Source organism: Macaca nemestrina, chromosome 3 (genome assembly GCF_043159975.1).
Source record: "Macaca nemestrina isolate mMacNem1 chromosome 3, mMacNem.hap1, whole genome shotgun sequence".
Taxonomy (NCBI): domain Eukaryota; kingdom Metazoa; phylum Chordata; class Mammalia; order Primates; family Cercopithecidae; genus Macaca; species Macaca nemestrina.
The window spans coordinates 135,218,451-135,233,713 of NC_092127.1; the positions used below are offsets into that span (position 1 = coordinate 135,218,451).

Genomic DNA, 15,263 nt, shown 5'->3' on the forward strand with positions numbered 1-15,263 from the left:
GGTAGGTGATTAGAGAGGCAGTTCCTATCTGGTTGGCAAAGAGGGACACAACTAGGTCAGGGTTCAAAACCTATTTACCCATTTTTTGTAGGGCAAATCCTACTTTCCCACATACCAAGAAGGTATTTTTCCACTGGCTGAAGAGAAAAGGAAAGAGGCAATATCGTGCATGAGACACTAGATTGGTGACATAGCTATACGTATTCTAACCTGTCCCCATCACAAACTGCCTTCTCCTTACCTAAATAAAAGCCTTCCTAGTCTAGAGGGTTGAAGCATATAAGCTACATTTTTGAAAACTGACCGTCTAAGTTAAATACTAAGATGTACATATCCTGTGACTCTAGTTATAAAGAGCATGAAAAACTGACACAATCAATTTATCCTGTTAGATGTCAGGAGAGCAGTCACCTTTCACAACAGGAGAAAGCTTGGCAGTTGGCATGAGGGACATACAGCGGTGCCGGTAATGTTCAACTTATTGATCCAGCTGCTGACTGCACAGGAGCATTCACTTGGTGAAAAATCGGCAAAGGAAACTTATATGTACTCTCCTACATCTATATTACATTTCAATAGAACGTATTTTTAAAATTTAGTTTCTCAACTTGTGGTTTACTACTGATTTATATTTAACCCTTCCTGAGACATTAAATTCTTTAGAAATTATTCGGGGCCAAGCAATGTTTTTCTAGCCAATTTGTTGAGCAATAAAATAAATAAATAAAATCTACAAACATTATTTGTCTTTCCTAATGTATCTTTGATCAAATAACATGTCCCCAGGTGGTTATATAAAACTACTTCTAAATCAGTTAATAGAAAACAAAAAAAAGGAATGTTTTCAGGAGTGCATTTTACCAAATCTCCAGGTTAGCAGTGCCTTTACACATAGGGGACAGGTGAGTAAAACTAATTACTGTACATAAGATTTTCTTACATATTATACATAAACCAAAGTGAAATGATAGTTATACTTTTGCTATCACAAGACCTGTGGGCCAAAATCTAATTTTTTCAATCTGTTCTTCTCTTCATTCAACTTGAAAATGATAAATAAGAATGGTAATAATAAAAGAGAGAAATCCCATAAAACAGATGAATATGGGAACAAGTAAATCCCCAGCACTATAACCTAACAGGGCTCTGCCCCCTCTCTTTCATACTGATTTATCTCTCTTCTGCCAAATTTAAGCACACCTGTACTATTTTCTTCCCTTTGAAAGGGCTACTATAGTAATTTACTTTAGCAAAACAACTGAACCAAACTTTGGTTCAATCCAGGGCCTCTTATATGAGAACATCCTAATTCTATCTTAAAATGTTAATCAAAGCTATATACTTTATGAAATTTTTTGGTGGAATGGGTGATCTTAAGACATCTTTTTAATTTGCTTTTGAAAAGTTGGGACATGTAAGTAATCAAATGTTTAAGTAATTAAAAATAAGACAACTTTCTTCTCTCTACTTAAGAGTTTGTTAAAAAACTTTCTCTAAAAAGATAAGGATTGATGGCTGAATGTTACCAACTACAAATGACAAGTATCTATTCATAAACACTGTATTTTTAGTGCAGTTCTCAGTGCCTTTCCTCCCCACTGTTCTGCTCTTGCCATAGAAGCCTAAGCTAGGGAAATATATCCAATGATGAATGCTAAGCACTGAGTAGGAAGGAGCATTTTGATATATGCTCATATATTACAGGCTACATACACATATCTCTGGGCCTAGCTCTTGGGTTTCTTAGTTAACAAGTGTGGATCTCCACACTGTGTACTATAACAGGTAGCTGTGCAACTTCTCAAGCTTCATTTTCATTTTCCTCATCTCTAACATAGGCACAACAGTATCCCCACCTCATGGTGTGGCTGTGGGAATCAGTTGACATAATGTACATGAAACAACAACCCTGTGCCTGGCATTTAATAAACGGCCAATGACTTGTAACTACGTTTGCAGCAGCAGTAATAAAAACTCTTCTTCTAAAAGACGGCTTTACAATATCACCTGACAAATACAGAATTTACAGAGACTAATACTCTGCCAAAAAGAAAAATTATCTTTTAAAGTAATCCAAGTAAAATGTGTATGAAAAGACTTTGAATGTAGCCTGGCTTCTTGCCAGATGACTTTCAGTCTCCACATTCACAACAAATACATCTAAACAGCTTCAAGAAAGACCATGGACTTCTGAGTGACCTGTTGCAAGTCACTTACACTCTTTGAATCTCAGTCTCCTCACCCATAAAATGGGAGCAAGAATCTCCACAGCATCAGGAGAGTACTGGGATTTTAGATATTAGCAAAAGGCCTAACAGTATCTTTCACATCAGGACATAATTATTTTAAAGCAGATTGAATAATAGAAGTCATCAGAGGATTTACCCAAAGCAGGAAAGATTGTAAGACAAAAATTTCCATCCTCCGTACTTCATTGTTCTCTTCTATGTAGCATTCTTGCCTCCTGTTGTACTCAAATGTTCTCCTCCTAAATGCTACAGAAGTTGATGATTTTATTTCATTCATCTCCACATCATCTTCCAGCCCCTCCATCACCTTCCAAGTACATATCAGTGGCTTGTACAAAGACAGTAATAAACTGATGCTTTATGAAATGCCCAACTGCAGAAGAATTTTTACCTCACTATAATTTAGCCCGAGGAAAGTGGGATCTTCCTCCAGAAAGAGGAAGAGAAGAACAGAAGTGTTTCCGGACTACAGATTATTTTTTTTAACCACCAGTGGGAAACATTTCAGAAACAATATTTTGCTTAGCTCACTTCACTCCCTTACTTTCAACTTAAGATAAGAGTGGCATCTGAGAACAAAGCTTACCTATTTGCACCATTTCTTCATTACCAGCCTGGAAAGGAGGGGGAAAGCAAGAAAAAGAAACAGTTACTGGGTTTCATCTTATCACCTTGCGAGTTTTATTTCTACCATTAATGCTTTCCAAGAGCTAACTAATCAGGAGATGCTAGAGACTGGGACTGGTGCCTAAAGCCTGCACCTTGGTTTGTAGACGGTTTCATGAGACAATTCCATAACAATTTGGGGAAGGCAGTTGTTTGCCCCTTTTCATTTTAATTTAACACTTATGAAGCCAGCAAAAATACATACACACACTCAATACTCTGTTCTGAAAATTCTACTGGGTCTGGATTAGAAAAGTCTATGAATTTAAACAGGCGAAAAGAAGCCTAACGGGGGCCTGATTAATCAGATTTAAGGTCAGGAATCAACTAGACAATTCTCTACTTTTTACCCTATGGTCGATTAGACCAGGCCGACCGGAGAAGCTACGAAAACTAACAGAGAAATTCTGTACCCAAAGTCCCATCGGCCCAGTGCTGATATAATTTACTACAAACGGCTCCCCTGGCGGAGCCTTCTCAAGGACTCTTCTGAGAGCATCGGGCTTCACCTTGAGTCTCCAAAGGGCTGGGGGCAGGGCCGAAAAGAAACAGAGCTGCAGTCAACTTAGCTTTAAAAAGAGGAGGAGTTGTGCAGAGGGGGAGGGGAGAAGGCGGCCGGCGCCTGCAGCCTCTGCCCAGGAAAACGCAGGGCAGGAAACGTCTCCAGCCCCCCTCCCCAACTGTCAAACCCTAGCCCGGCCGTGGTACTCCCAGGACACGTGTCTACAGGATCTCTCCCTGTACGGCCCAAGGACTTCCTGAAACCCCCGCCTCCAGCTGCCCGAAAAAACCGTGAGTCAGTTCGGAGGAGAGAAAGCTCCAGGAACCCGACTCCGGCGGCAGCAGCCAGAGCGCTGGGATCCCGGACCCAGTGTCCGGAACTTCATTCAAGCGCCCAGACCGCCCTCCAGAAAGGGGAAGCCCAGATGACCCGGCGAGGATGGGAACTGGCTGCGGTTTGTCACTAGGAATTGTTACGAATGTCACAGACTGGTGAAGCCCTAGGTGTGACAAGCCTGGGCTCCCGGAGTGAGAGTCATAACCTCCCGTGCAACTCAACCCTCCACCCCCAAAAGCCCGCACGCTGCGCCCAGCCCTCAAAACACCGTTACTGAACGCGAAAGATAACAGGGAAGGGTGGGAGGAGAAGGAGGAAAGAAAGGAGGGTAGACAGGGGAGGAACTTTTCGGGAAAAGGTTGGGTTTGAGTTTTTTATTGTTATTATTTTCCACTTACTTGTCCATCAGCTGAAGTCCTAACCTCTACCAGAGCGGCTGCTATCAACCAAAGTGACAGGAGAACCATCACGAGTCGAGTTCACTTTCCAACTACTGGGCAAAGCAAATGCCCACAGCAAACCCCCCCAAAATAAGTTTCTTTAAGAAAAAAAAAAGGAAAAGGAAAAAAATGCAAAATAGAAACAAATGATCTTCTGTGCTTTGCTTCAATGAAAATGAAATTTGAGCTCTGAGACTGGCCCCCTCTGCTCTTAAGTTTTTTCCACTTCACCTTCTCACCCCGTCCTCCCAAACAGAGTGTGCAGGAGCGAGAAGGTGCTGCAAGCGGGCACAGGCTGAGCCCGGGAGAGGGGGAAGGGACGAGGGGCTTTCCAACTATTTCTGCCCAAAGCAGCTTTTTCGAGGCTTTTCGAGCACCATTGGTCCCTAAGGTTAGCGCGGAGAATGCTTGAGTTCCCCGGAGCACAGCAGGGGGAAGTATTAGCGAGAGAGACGAGCGAGCGGGAGCGGGAGAAAGAGGCAGGGAGAGGGCGACTCCGCCGCACACGCAGAGGTGGGGGCGGGAGGAGCGAAGGGGAGGAGGAGGAGGCAGGCGGAGGAGGTGGGAGGAGTGGGCCGCTCGCCGGCTCCTGTTGCTCGCAGCGCGGCAGTCTGCTGGCTGCTGGCGACCCGCGGGGCGCTAATAAGGCGTCCGGAGCTCCCCGGACTGCCCCTCCCGCCGTGGCGCCCACGTCACGCGGGGCCCGAACCGGCGCCCCCCGCACCGTGTCAGGATTGGTGACCGCTCAGGGGCTGGTGTGGCCCGGGCTCGACCTCCCACCCTGGAGCCTCTCCTTCTCCGCCTAGGGCGAAAGGAGGGGAGGGTCCAGGGGCGCCACCGATCCCGACTGGCGGGACGCGCGTTGAGTTAATTATAGGAAGGGGGAGGGTCCAAGGGCTGGTCCTGGGCTGTAGGCAGTTCACCTCCTCCAACCTCCACTGTTCTCCCCGCCAGAGAATTCTCCCCGAAGTGAAGCCCTGGAACCTCCAGATCTTAACCACGTGGTGATCTCCCCTCCAGGCACCAGTTACCTCCCACGTTTTGGGAGGGGGTGTCCTTCTTTATAAGCTCTTGTTTAGGCTTTATTCGTTTATATTAATTTTAAAAGATACCACGTCCTTTCCTTGAATCTCCCGGATGCTTCCGTTTATCACTAGAGTACACAGGCCTCAGCGACTCTTCCTCACACCCAGATTAAGTTATCAAATGATTTCTGCCCGCTGTGGCCTGGCGCTTCCTGAGGGGAAATGACACCAACCTGAGAGTTTGCTGGAATCCTAGCCCAGGCCCAACTCCCAGGCGTAGACACCTGTGGGTGCTTTCCAGAAAGCAGACAGGAGGAAAAGGAAATAGCTCCAACCTCCACTGACCGGTCCACGAGCCAGGAGTGAGTAGACACAAATTTAGATACGAACTTCAAGACTTCAACTGGACAGAGTGTTAAAGAGGCTTGCCTACAATAAAACGAGCTAGTGTTTATCTTGCTATGAGATGCAAGATAAGTCATAGTTCCCGTTCTTTTTTAAAAGCAATGTTAGTTTGGAGGGTTTCCTATAACTTCGATTCATTGTTTATTCCTAAAGAGGTAAGGTGATGGTTGTGCCTTTAACTTAAGCCTGGAAAGATTTGTTGTTCACTGATGTTTTATCTGCTAAGTCTTCTCAAAATTGTATATCGAGGACATTTACATATACAAATGAGAAACTAGGTAACTAAATGGTCCCACCTAGTAAAATAGGGTATTAGGTCAATTAGTTATTAATTGGAATTAGAATTAGACCCCAGCACTGAAGTATCTCTAAATTACTATTTTCCTTCAATTAAAGCCTGTGGCACTTTTGTAACCTGTCATTGACTAGCTATGCAGAAGTGATTTGCTAAATTTTACACCGGGTTTTCCCACTCATTAAAAAGAAGTAACCCTAAACATTCGATAAATTAAAAATTTTTCAATTTACACCGACAAGTAAAAGAATACTAGAGATACACATTAGGAAATCTAGGTTCTAGGCCCAGCTAACTGTTGTCTTACCTTGACAAGTCAGACTAAACCTCTATTTTGGTTTCTCCTCTATGAGATATTTGAGATCTAAAATCATCTGATTTTAGGTAATAACAAATAATGTATTTAACCATGGTGTTACAGTAGGCCCTTTTGTGTTAATTTTGCAACATTCAGACATTAGTTATCACTTAACTCTTGGCACAGCAAGCAATTCATGTGACTTTCAGGAAAGCAGCGGCTTCAGACATTTTTGGCCATGACCATAGAGAGAAATGCATACTGCATGGCCACGCAGTAAAAATTTCATGATTCAGTACTTACCTGTACTGCATGCAACAACCCTGATATTTTTCTGCAAATTCTTTCCCCCCAACCCCAATTGCAGATGAGGACTCAATTGATTTCACAACTCAATAAGTCATGACTCTCACTTTGACAAAGATCAATTTAAGAGCATACAATAGGTATTTTTAATTCTAAATGAGTTCTAATTAATAGGATTCTCCCAAATATATATTGTAAGGCAGAGTTTCCCAAAGTATTCCCTGGAATAAATATTAAATGTTTTACTATGAAAAGGAAATGTCTTAGACAGCCAACTGAGCTTATGAAATACTTCGGTAAATGAAACAAAATGGATGTCCTTATTTCAGACTTCAGGGTACCTGTTTAAACAAACAAATTTGTAGTCCCAGCTACTCAGGAGGCTGAGGCAGAAGAATCGCTTGACCCCAGGAGGCGGAGGTTGCAGTGAGCCGAGATCGTGTCACTGCACTCCAGCCTGGGGCAACAAAGCGAGACTCCGTCTAAAAAAAAAAAAAAATTGTGAGTCTTCAAGGGGAGATGCAGTGCAATTTGGTCTCCTTATTTATATGACCATAGAATCCTTTTTTCTCGTGCTTTATCCTCTGTGGAACACACATGGGTAAATGCCATTACAAAGCACATTTAAAGCAAAATGAACTTCAAGTTAGGTAGGTTGGATTCTCATGAGGATTCAGCTTCAGTTTTCTCAACTCCAAAATTGGTATCATAGTACTACTTTTGCAAACTGTTCATGAAAATTAACATGATCTTATATGTAAACTCTAGCACATTGTCTAGAACATGTAAGGGCCTCAGTGTAATTTTTTGAATAAAACTAATGGCATACATACAGATGGCTCATTGGTAATACAGTATGGCAAGGTCTAAAGAAAATAGGAAAATTTAAACAGCTAAAATGTGATTGAATTTTAATTTTACCAGAGATGATGTTAGGAGTCAGAGACAGAGTCACTGAGTTCCTTCAAAAACTGACCGCCTGCCTCATGTCAAATCCCTTCCCTTCCTCCATGTTTCTTTGGCTCAGGCTACAGTGCTGTTTTCCAAACACCCTCAAGTTCACATTCTTGCTCTTAGTGATTTCTCAGTCCATAGCACCCTTCCTCTTCCTGTCCACATGGCAAAGGGCATCATATTACAGGAGGTGCTAATAGGTGCTCCACAAAAGTACTACACTAATGCTTGTAGTATGTTTTCTTTCCAAATATATTTTAAGCATATAAATAATTTCAAAAGTAGCCATATACATGTAGTCTCCCTAATTGAAAATCATCTCCTTTAAAATAAGTTTCATGAAATTGGTTGACGTATCGACATTTTAACCTGTGCATCCTCATATCGGCAGCAATTCAGTAAGCAGAGAGTTGCGGGGCTTTTTCTGTTGGAGGCTGGCTGGTCAATGTCATAATTTGACAACATTTTGATACCCAATATTTATTGTGTATTAAACCAATGAATAAAATGTTTGTCATTTCTTGCAGCAAAGAATTAATTATAAATTCATTTATTAGGTTTATTTTTTTGGGGGGGTTTCCTTTTGGTTGTTTACCTTTCCCATACTCTTAATATAACTAACAACCTTCCGTCAATATTTATTAGATACATTACAGTTTTTACATTTACAATTTTTAATTTCTTCCCATGGTCAAATAAATTTGAGAATTCTGCAGTCAACTTTGTTCGAAGTATAAGTATAAAACTTTATTGCAAAATAAGGGGCTAGATTTATATCCACCTCCTCCTCTAAATTACAGGTTCCTTGAGGGTCTTGATCTTTGTTTTGTTTACTTTCTACCACTAATATCTCACACAATTTCCGTCACACAAAGTTGCATAGTACTTTAATTACTGCAACTTGAACATCTCCAGGCAAAATTGTATCCTTTTATTCCTGCCTGCTGATGAGCTTTATTCCTGGTCTTGGGATTCTTGACACCTAGACCTATCACAGAGGACTATTAGAGTAGGTACATGGGACCCACCACTATAGGACAGTGAAAGGACATGCAAAATGAGAAAACAGAGTTGATAGCAGCATGTAGAGAATTATTTCGTTGCTCACTGAGAGCAAGAGTCATCCTCAGTCTCACTCTTTCTCTCACACAGCACCCTCCCATTTTATATAATATTGAATTCTTTCATGCACAGGTCAGAGAATCAAGCATGTTGTGTATAGTTGTGTATACATTATGTCTATTTGTTTTAACTGAGGCATTAGGTTGCTAAAAAGTCAGGATGTCAAACTTTCATACTCACAGAATGCAGCCTGGCACATAATAGGCACTAAAATAATAATTATTAAATGAACAAAGAAGTGAATATTTACTGTCTCTACTTAAAGTGAATATTTACTTCTACTTATTATTACTTCAGTGAAATGAGTAGGGAGTTGTTATTGTCATTGTTTCTCTACTGTCAGTGAATAAGCTATTTCCAACTTGGGTCTTTTTCACAAAAGTTTTCAGAAGTTCCATAAAAAGATTTTTAAAAATTAAATAACAGGGGCTGGACTCAGTGGCTCATGCCTATAATCCCAGCACTTTGAAAGGCCAAGGCAGGTGGATCTCTTGAGGCCAGGAGTTGGAGACCAGCCTGGCCAACATGGTGAAGCCCCATCTCTACTAAAAACACAAAATAGCCAGGCGTGGTAGTACATGCCTGTAACCCCAGCTACTCGGGAGGCTGAGGCAGGAGAATCGCTTGAACCCAGGAAGTGGCAGTTGCAGTGAGCCGAGATCATGCCACTGCACTCCAGCCTGGGCGACAGAGTAAGAATCTGTCTCCAAAAGAAAAAAAAAATTAAACAACAGGAAAATTTCTAAACACAAGTCTCAAGAAATCAGAGATGGAAAAGCCTTATTAGGTCATCTAGTTCATGCTTTGGCTACTGGTTGAGGCAGTGTTCTTCCTATAGTCATTTCCTTCAGAAGAAAACCAGTATCTTGCAAGAACAAAGTTGGGTGTTCAGGATTCCTTATTTAATCACTTGCTTTTAGAAGAATAATTCCACAATGGGACAAAGTCTTGAGGGAAAATTATTCCTCGTGTTCCTTGATCTTTCTCCTTTTTCTCCACTTGGGATTATTCATTACACCCTTAACTATCATTAGCACCATAAATAACCTCTTTCTTTCCTTGATAAAGTTTGGTTTAACAATTAAATATTTAGCTGTTCATACTCAACTAACAGAAACAGATATTGCTGTTTACCATCTTTTGTTTTTATAGCTTTTCTCTGTTTCTTCAAGCCTTTAAAATATTTTTGGCTTGGAATCTCTGTATGGTAATGGAAGATCAGAGTCTTCCTGGGGCCAGGGTTAAAACAGAAACAAAGGAGCAATTACAATTTGAAATTCTTTCAAATGTTTCTTATAATAGCATAACTTAATAGTTATAACTATTTTAGTAGCAAAGCATTTAGAATTATTGTCAGGTTACTTTGCATTCATGCAATGATTTTCTCTTGAGAGCTCAAGGAATCCTAATCTAGTGGAATGCTGGATAAAATGAGTATTTAAGACCATTAAATTAGTCCGTGTATTCCCTTGGAGAGTTGGGGGTTCAAAATGACAGATGTGGCGTAGTACTTTTCACACAGCAGGCCATTCAATAAATATTTGATAAACTTAATTAAGTAGCTAGCTGACTCATACTAATTACACCAACACTTGTATTTTAAAGGGCCACCACATTGGTAACTTCAAAACTATGAGTTGTTTTCTATAGTTGTCAATCCTGCAAAACACTTGTGTGGTACATCACAGTACCAAAGACTGTGAATCAACTACCATTAAAAAAAAATAATAAAAGTACAATTCACAATTTCCAACTGGACTCAATAGACTTTATTGAGAGAGAAAAATTTTTAGCAAACTAGCAGTTACAGCTCATAAATAGGATTCTCCCATACAAAAGTGTAGGTTTATACAAGTCAGGAAAATAGTCAAGTGTTCTGAATTTACACTGAAGTCAAAACAAGACGAAGTGAGTTTATGTGGGGTAAAAGCTATACTGAAATTACACTTGAGAGAATCCCTCCACTTGTTAATAAGAGTTGTCAACAAAACTAGTTAACAAAGCAAATTCTGTAATTAAATGTCCTAAAGATCTTTGAGATTAGGATAAAGTCTCAATTCTTTTCATGCTGTCTGAAGGCAGAGAAAAGAGTCGGATATCTTTTGGGCATTCAATCCAATGACTGTGAAGTAAATCACAGTTCTACTATGTAAGACAATATATTTGAGCATCATTGTGGTACATTAAAACTAACAGAAAGAGTTTATATGTTATTATTAGTTTCATGAACCCTCTTTTATTTATCCAATGGCTGGCAAAGTTTTCATAAAATGTTCATAAAAGTTTTTGGTTTCGGTTATGTTTTGTTTTAAGGGAAAAACAAATGTTTGCATCCCATTGAGTTACTGAAATTCACACCCAATTTTATCTTATAAACACAACTTTTAAATAAGATCAGTTATTTAATTCTCAGGATATTATATGTATTCCTTAAGGTAGCAATTAACTCTTTCCAGACTAAAACTAAAAATATTATCAAAGAGAAAATGGGAAGAAAAAAATAATTCGACAGACAAATGAAAAATTCGTTATGAAACTAACAATCAGTGCTAGATTGTACCTCCCAATACACAGTCTTAGAATCTAGCTTGTTAGGAAGAAAAAACAAAACAAAAAACTGAAGTCTGATCTGAAAGTTTTGGATTTTTATTTTAATAGATTCTCATCCAGATCATAACAGATGTAATCAAGCTAGAAATTGTTACTACTCTTATTTTATTGCTATTATTACAAAAGGTTACTTATGTTAAGGAAAAAAGACACTGAGATTTATGTGTAGGGTCCTTATTATATTATGTCACACTAAAAAAGCAAGAACCTAGGAGCTACCACTATTCTGGCAAACTAAGCACTTAGTGCGGACAGTTCAAATGTGAGATTATAGAACTGTTTAGTAGTCCTATGCCATATAGAAGAAACATAAACTTTTCAGATAGAACTTTTGCTATCAACATAATGTAACACAAAAGAAAACAGTCTGGTGACATTTTAATGTTTTTCATGCATTTGAGAAAAATATCAATATTTTTTAGTTTAAATTATTGTGTAATTAATAGCAGAAACTAACAGCATAAGGAAATGATACAAGTCTATAAACTTGAGTTAATCCTCAAATCCGTTGCCTTGGTCACTCAAAAAGAGTTACAGCATTTTAACTAAAATGTTAGCTTGTGACAAATCATCCTGAAAATATATGTCACCACTTACTATGTAGTTTTCTTATGTGTTATATGCACATAAGAAGTTGACCCATGGAAGTTTTTTTTAAATGCACCTGTTGTAAGCAACTCTGAGCTATTCTGATTCCACAGATCCACTGTGAAAATTTGGCGTCTATATTTTTCAAAAGCTTCCCAGATAAGTCAGTCTAAATTGTAACCTTAAGCAGTGTTACTCAAACTTTTCTACCATGTTTATCCTAATAAATACAGATTCTGATTCAGCAGGTCTGGAGTGGGTCATTTCTAACAAGTTCTCAGGTGACGCTCATATTGCTGGTCCACAGAAAACACTTTGAATTGCAAGGCCATAGGACATGTTATTCATAGATAATTACAGAAAATAGAAACCACGTGACATTAAAATCAAGCATGAGCTATTTAAAATAACATCTAATTTTGTTCCCTATTCCTTACTAAACATCTATTATACACAGTTAACATATAATTCAGAACTGAGTAGAAATAAGTCCACAAAAGCATCTCTGAGGCATTAATTTGGAAATTAAATGTGTTTTTACTAAAAGGTCATTGAACCATGTGCTTTCTTACATGGTGAGCACATTAGATAAAACCAGTTTAAGAAAAGTCAATTATTAATTTAAAAAAAAATAGATCACAGTCCCTGATCTACAATTCCTCCAGGAATGTCTGGTGCCCACAGGAACGCATGACAGACATTTCCTTTTGAGGTGCTGCATTTCTGAACTGCTCATGCAATGAGCCTGCACTGAGGATAGAAATTTGTCCACAATTCGCTGTCCATTAGTAGTTTACCCAAAATAAGTATTAAGATTCAAGGAACTAGGCCTGGCGCTGTGGCTCACACCTGTAATCCCAACACTTTGGGAGACTGAGGTAGGTAGATCACCTAAGGTCAGGAGTTTGAGAGCAGCTTGGTCAACATGGTGAAATCCCGTCTCCACTAAAAATAGAAAAATTAGCCGGGCATGGTGGCACATGCCTGTAATCCCAGCTATTTGGAAGGCTGAGGCAGGGGAATCACTTAAACCAGGGAGGCGGAGGTTGCTGTAAGTAGAAATCGCACCATTGCACTCCAGCCTCGGCGACAGAGCGAGACTACATCTCAAAAACAAACAAACAACAACAAACAAAACAGATTTAAGGAACTGACTGAGGTTATCCATTAAAGAAAAGAAGGTTTAAGGACCATTTGGTTGATGCTATTATTGGAGGAATAACCGGCTAAGCGCAGAGGCTCACATCTGTAGTCCCAGCACTTTGAGAGACCAAAGTGGGCAGATGCCTTGAGCCCAGGAATTCCACACCCACCTTGGCAACATAGTGAGACTTTGTCTCTACACACACAGACACACACACACACACACACACACACACAATAAAAATTAGCCTGACGTGGTGGCATGTGGCTATGGACACCACTGTACTCCAGTCCGGGTGACAGAGCAAGAGCAAGACCCAGTCTCAAAAAAAAGATAACCATGAGATACTCCTAGGCACTGCAGTTTGTGGGACTTAGATTAATTATAAAAGTATTGGGTTGATATACGTCAGACTAAGTCTTAATTAATGCTAATATTATAGCATATGTTTCAAAACTACATAGAATCTCATATTTCTGCCTGTTTTTTTCTTATATTCATATATATAAATCCTGTTTCTAGGTATATAAATGTCCTATTAATCCCTTTGATCACACAAGAAAATGATGTTTTTTCATCTTCCCTGAGACTAGATGGTGTTATTATTAATATGCAGATAGAGATAAGCTTTATCAAGAGAGCATTCTATAAAAGATGTTGACAACCTATGAAGCAGCAAATATTTATTTTTTGTCCCGTTCTCGCTATGTTCTTTTTTTAACTGTCCTTCTCCATCCCCCACCTCCCCCACACAACAAGTTCTGTGTTCTCTTGCTTCAAGGAAATAACAGAGACAGAAATGCCCCACGTACAGCTTATCCTACTTGCTTTTGTTTCCCAGAAGCTTAAGGGTAGAGAAGTAGGTGACTTTGATAGGTGAAAGAGACAGAGACAGAGATGTTAACATCTGGGTTCCGCTGAGGCCTGCAAGGCCAAGGGCAATGGAGACAGCAGGGTCTTGGAAGGCAAAGGCTGCTGCTAGACCTGGGGAAGTACTGAAACCCGGGCACTTGTGTTCCCCACCAAGACACGAAGGCTTGGACACAGGGAGTCTCAGGTAAACTGTTCTACTCAAGCCTAGAGAGGTCATCTTCAGTATTTTAATAAGTTTAAGATTCCAGGAAGTGAGACCAAGTGACTAAGGCTGAATGTTCTGCCAGCCCAAAGATCTGGGCATTAAAAATGGTTTAATTAGAGTTAAATAAAAGAAAGAAAAGTAACATTGCTTGAACATCCCAATAATGGTTACAAAATCATACATACTAAACCTAAATTTGTTCCATCTAGGCATGAGATTATAATAAGCAAGTAGTGTTCACCCCTATTTGTATCAATAGCTAGGAGAATTCTCTAACTTGAGACTTTACAAAATCAAGAAACAAAAAATAAGATTGGTTGAGAAAAATTAAGCCCCTAGCATGGATGGAGAGTCCAGATGTATTTTACCACATGTTTAGTGTAAGCACAAACAAATACAGAGTATACAGTGGAACTCTAATATAAACTGCCACTTGCTGTGCACTAAGGGATTGGTATGAATCCGGACTGGCTAAGAGAATGTTGCCTTACTTCTCTTTGGGTCTGGATTTACTTCCTTGCATTATTGTTCAAGATAGACTGATTATTGCTGTGAATCGAGCTGAATTTGTTTCATGTTAATTTCAAAGAGACCAGTTGCTTTCCCCTAATAAGAGCTTCTTTGCTGGCAGTTCATGACTTCTAACTGAAAATGTTCATAGCTTCCTTCAAGAAAATTATTGCCAAATGATTTGTTTTAAATTTCCAAAGGTTTTCTCCTTCTTATAGACTTTAGAATTCTCAGTGGTCTACTGTATTTATTCGGAGAGAAAAATCTAATGGTTTGGCCCTATAACATTGTAATCTGGAAATTCTTCATCCTGTTGTAGCAGAGGAGAGGCACTTTAAATTTCAGATGGGGGAAGCATAAATCCAGATCAGACACCTAGGTGCAAACAACTCTTGTTTGGGAAAAACAGAGCCTCCATTACATGGGCTGTTCATATGTAGTGGTTTTCACCTCAAGTCATTATCACATGGACTAACAAGATACTCCTTCTTGTCCTGTATGTTTTTCTTTTGAGTGTGTATTGAAATATGTGCATGATGCTAAGCATGTACATAATCCAAACTCCATTTCCCATAAATAAAAACAAGCTGAAAATATCACTGGCAGATAACCACCATATAAACTGAAAAACGCACTTCATTTAAAAAGTGCTACTCATAAAATATCGCATCCTCCAGGCCTAATTCAATAACATAAGCTGTATGCCTAAACTATACTTCTTCAAGTACTATAATT

General features: G+C 39.6%; 1 protein-coding gene and 1 long non-coding RNA gene across 4 annotated transcripts in view; one reads left to right on the top strand and one right to left on the bottom strand.

Annotated features, from left to right (window-relative positions):
* Positions 1-4,285, bottom strand: part of LOC105477317 (ADAM metallopeptidase with thrombospondin type 1 motif 3) — a 281,319-nt gene extending 277,034 nt beyond the window's left edge. For 2 of the 3 annotated variants that reach the window (XM_011733778.2, XM_011733777.2), the window contains exons 1-2: positions 4,152-4,285; positions 2,836-2,863 (exon numbers count right to left, since the gene is read on the bottom strand). In XM_011733778.2, coding sequence (XP_011732080.1) covers positions 2,836-2,863; positions 4,152-4,220 — 97 coding nt within the window. In that variant the 5' untranslated portion in view covers positions 4,221-4,285. Of the gene's footprint in view, positions 1-2,835; positions 2,864-3,424; positions 3,649-4,151 lie in introns of those variants that run through there. The other variant, XM_071093494.1, reaches the window with a different exon arrangement.
* On the top strand, positions 3,782-4,386 carry LOC139362393 (uncharacterized). The gene is made up of 2 exons (XR_011621217.1): positions 3,782-3,920; positions 4,163-4,386. It is a non-coding gene; the product is annotated as an uncharacterized lncRNA (long non-coding RNA).
* The last annotated feature ends 10,877 nt before the right edge of the window (positions 4,387-15,263 follow it).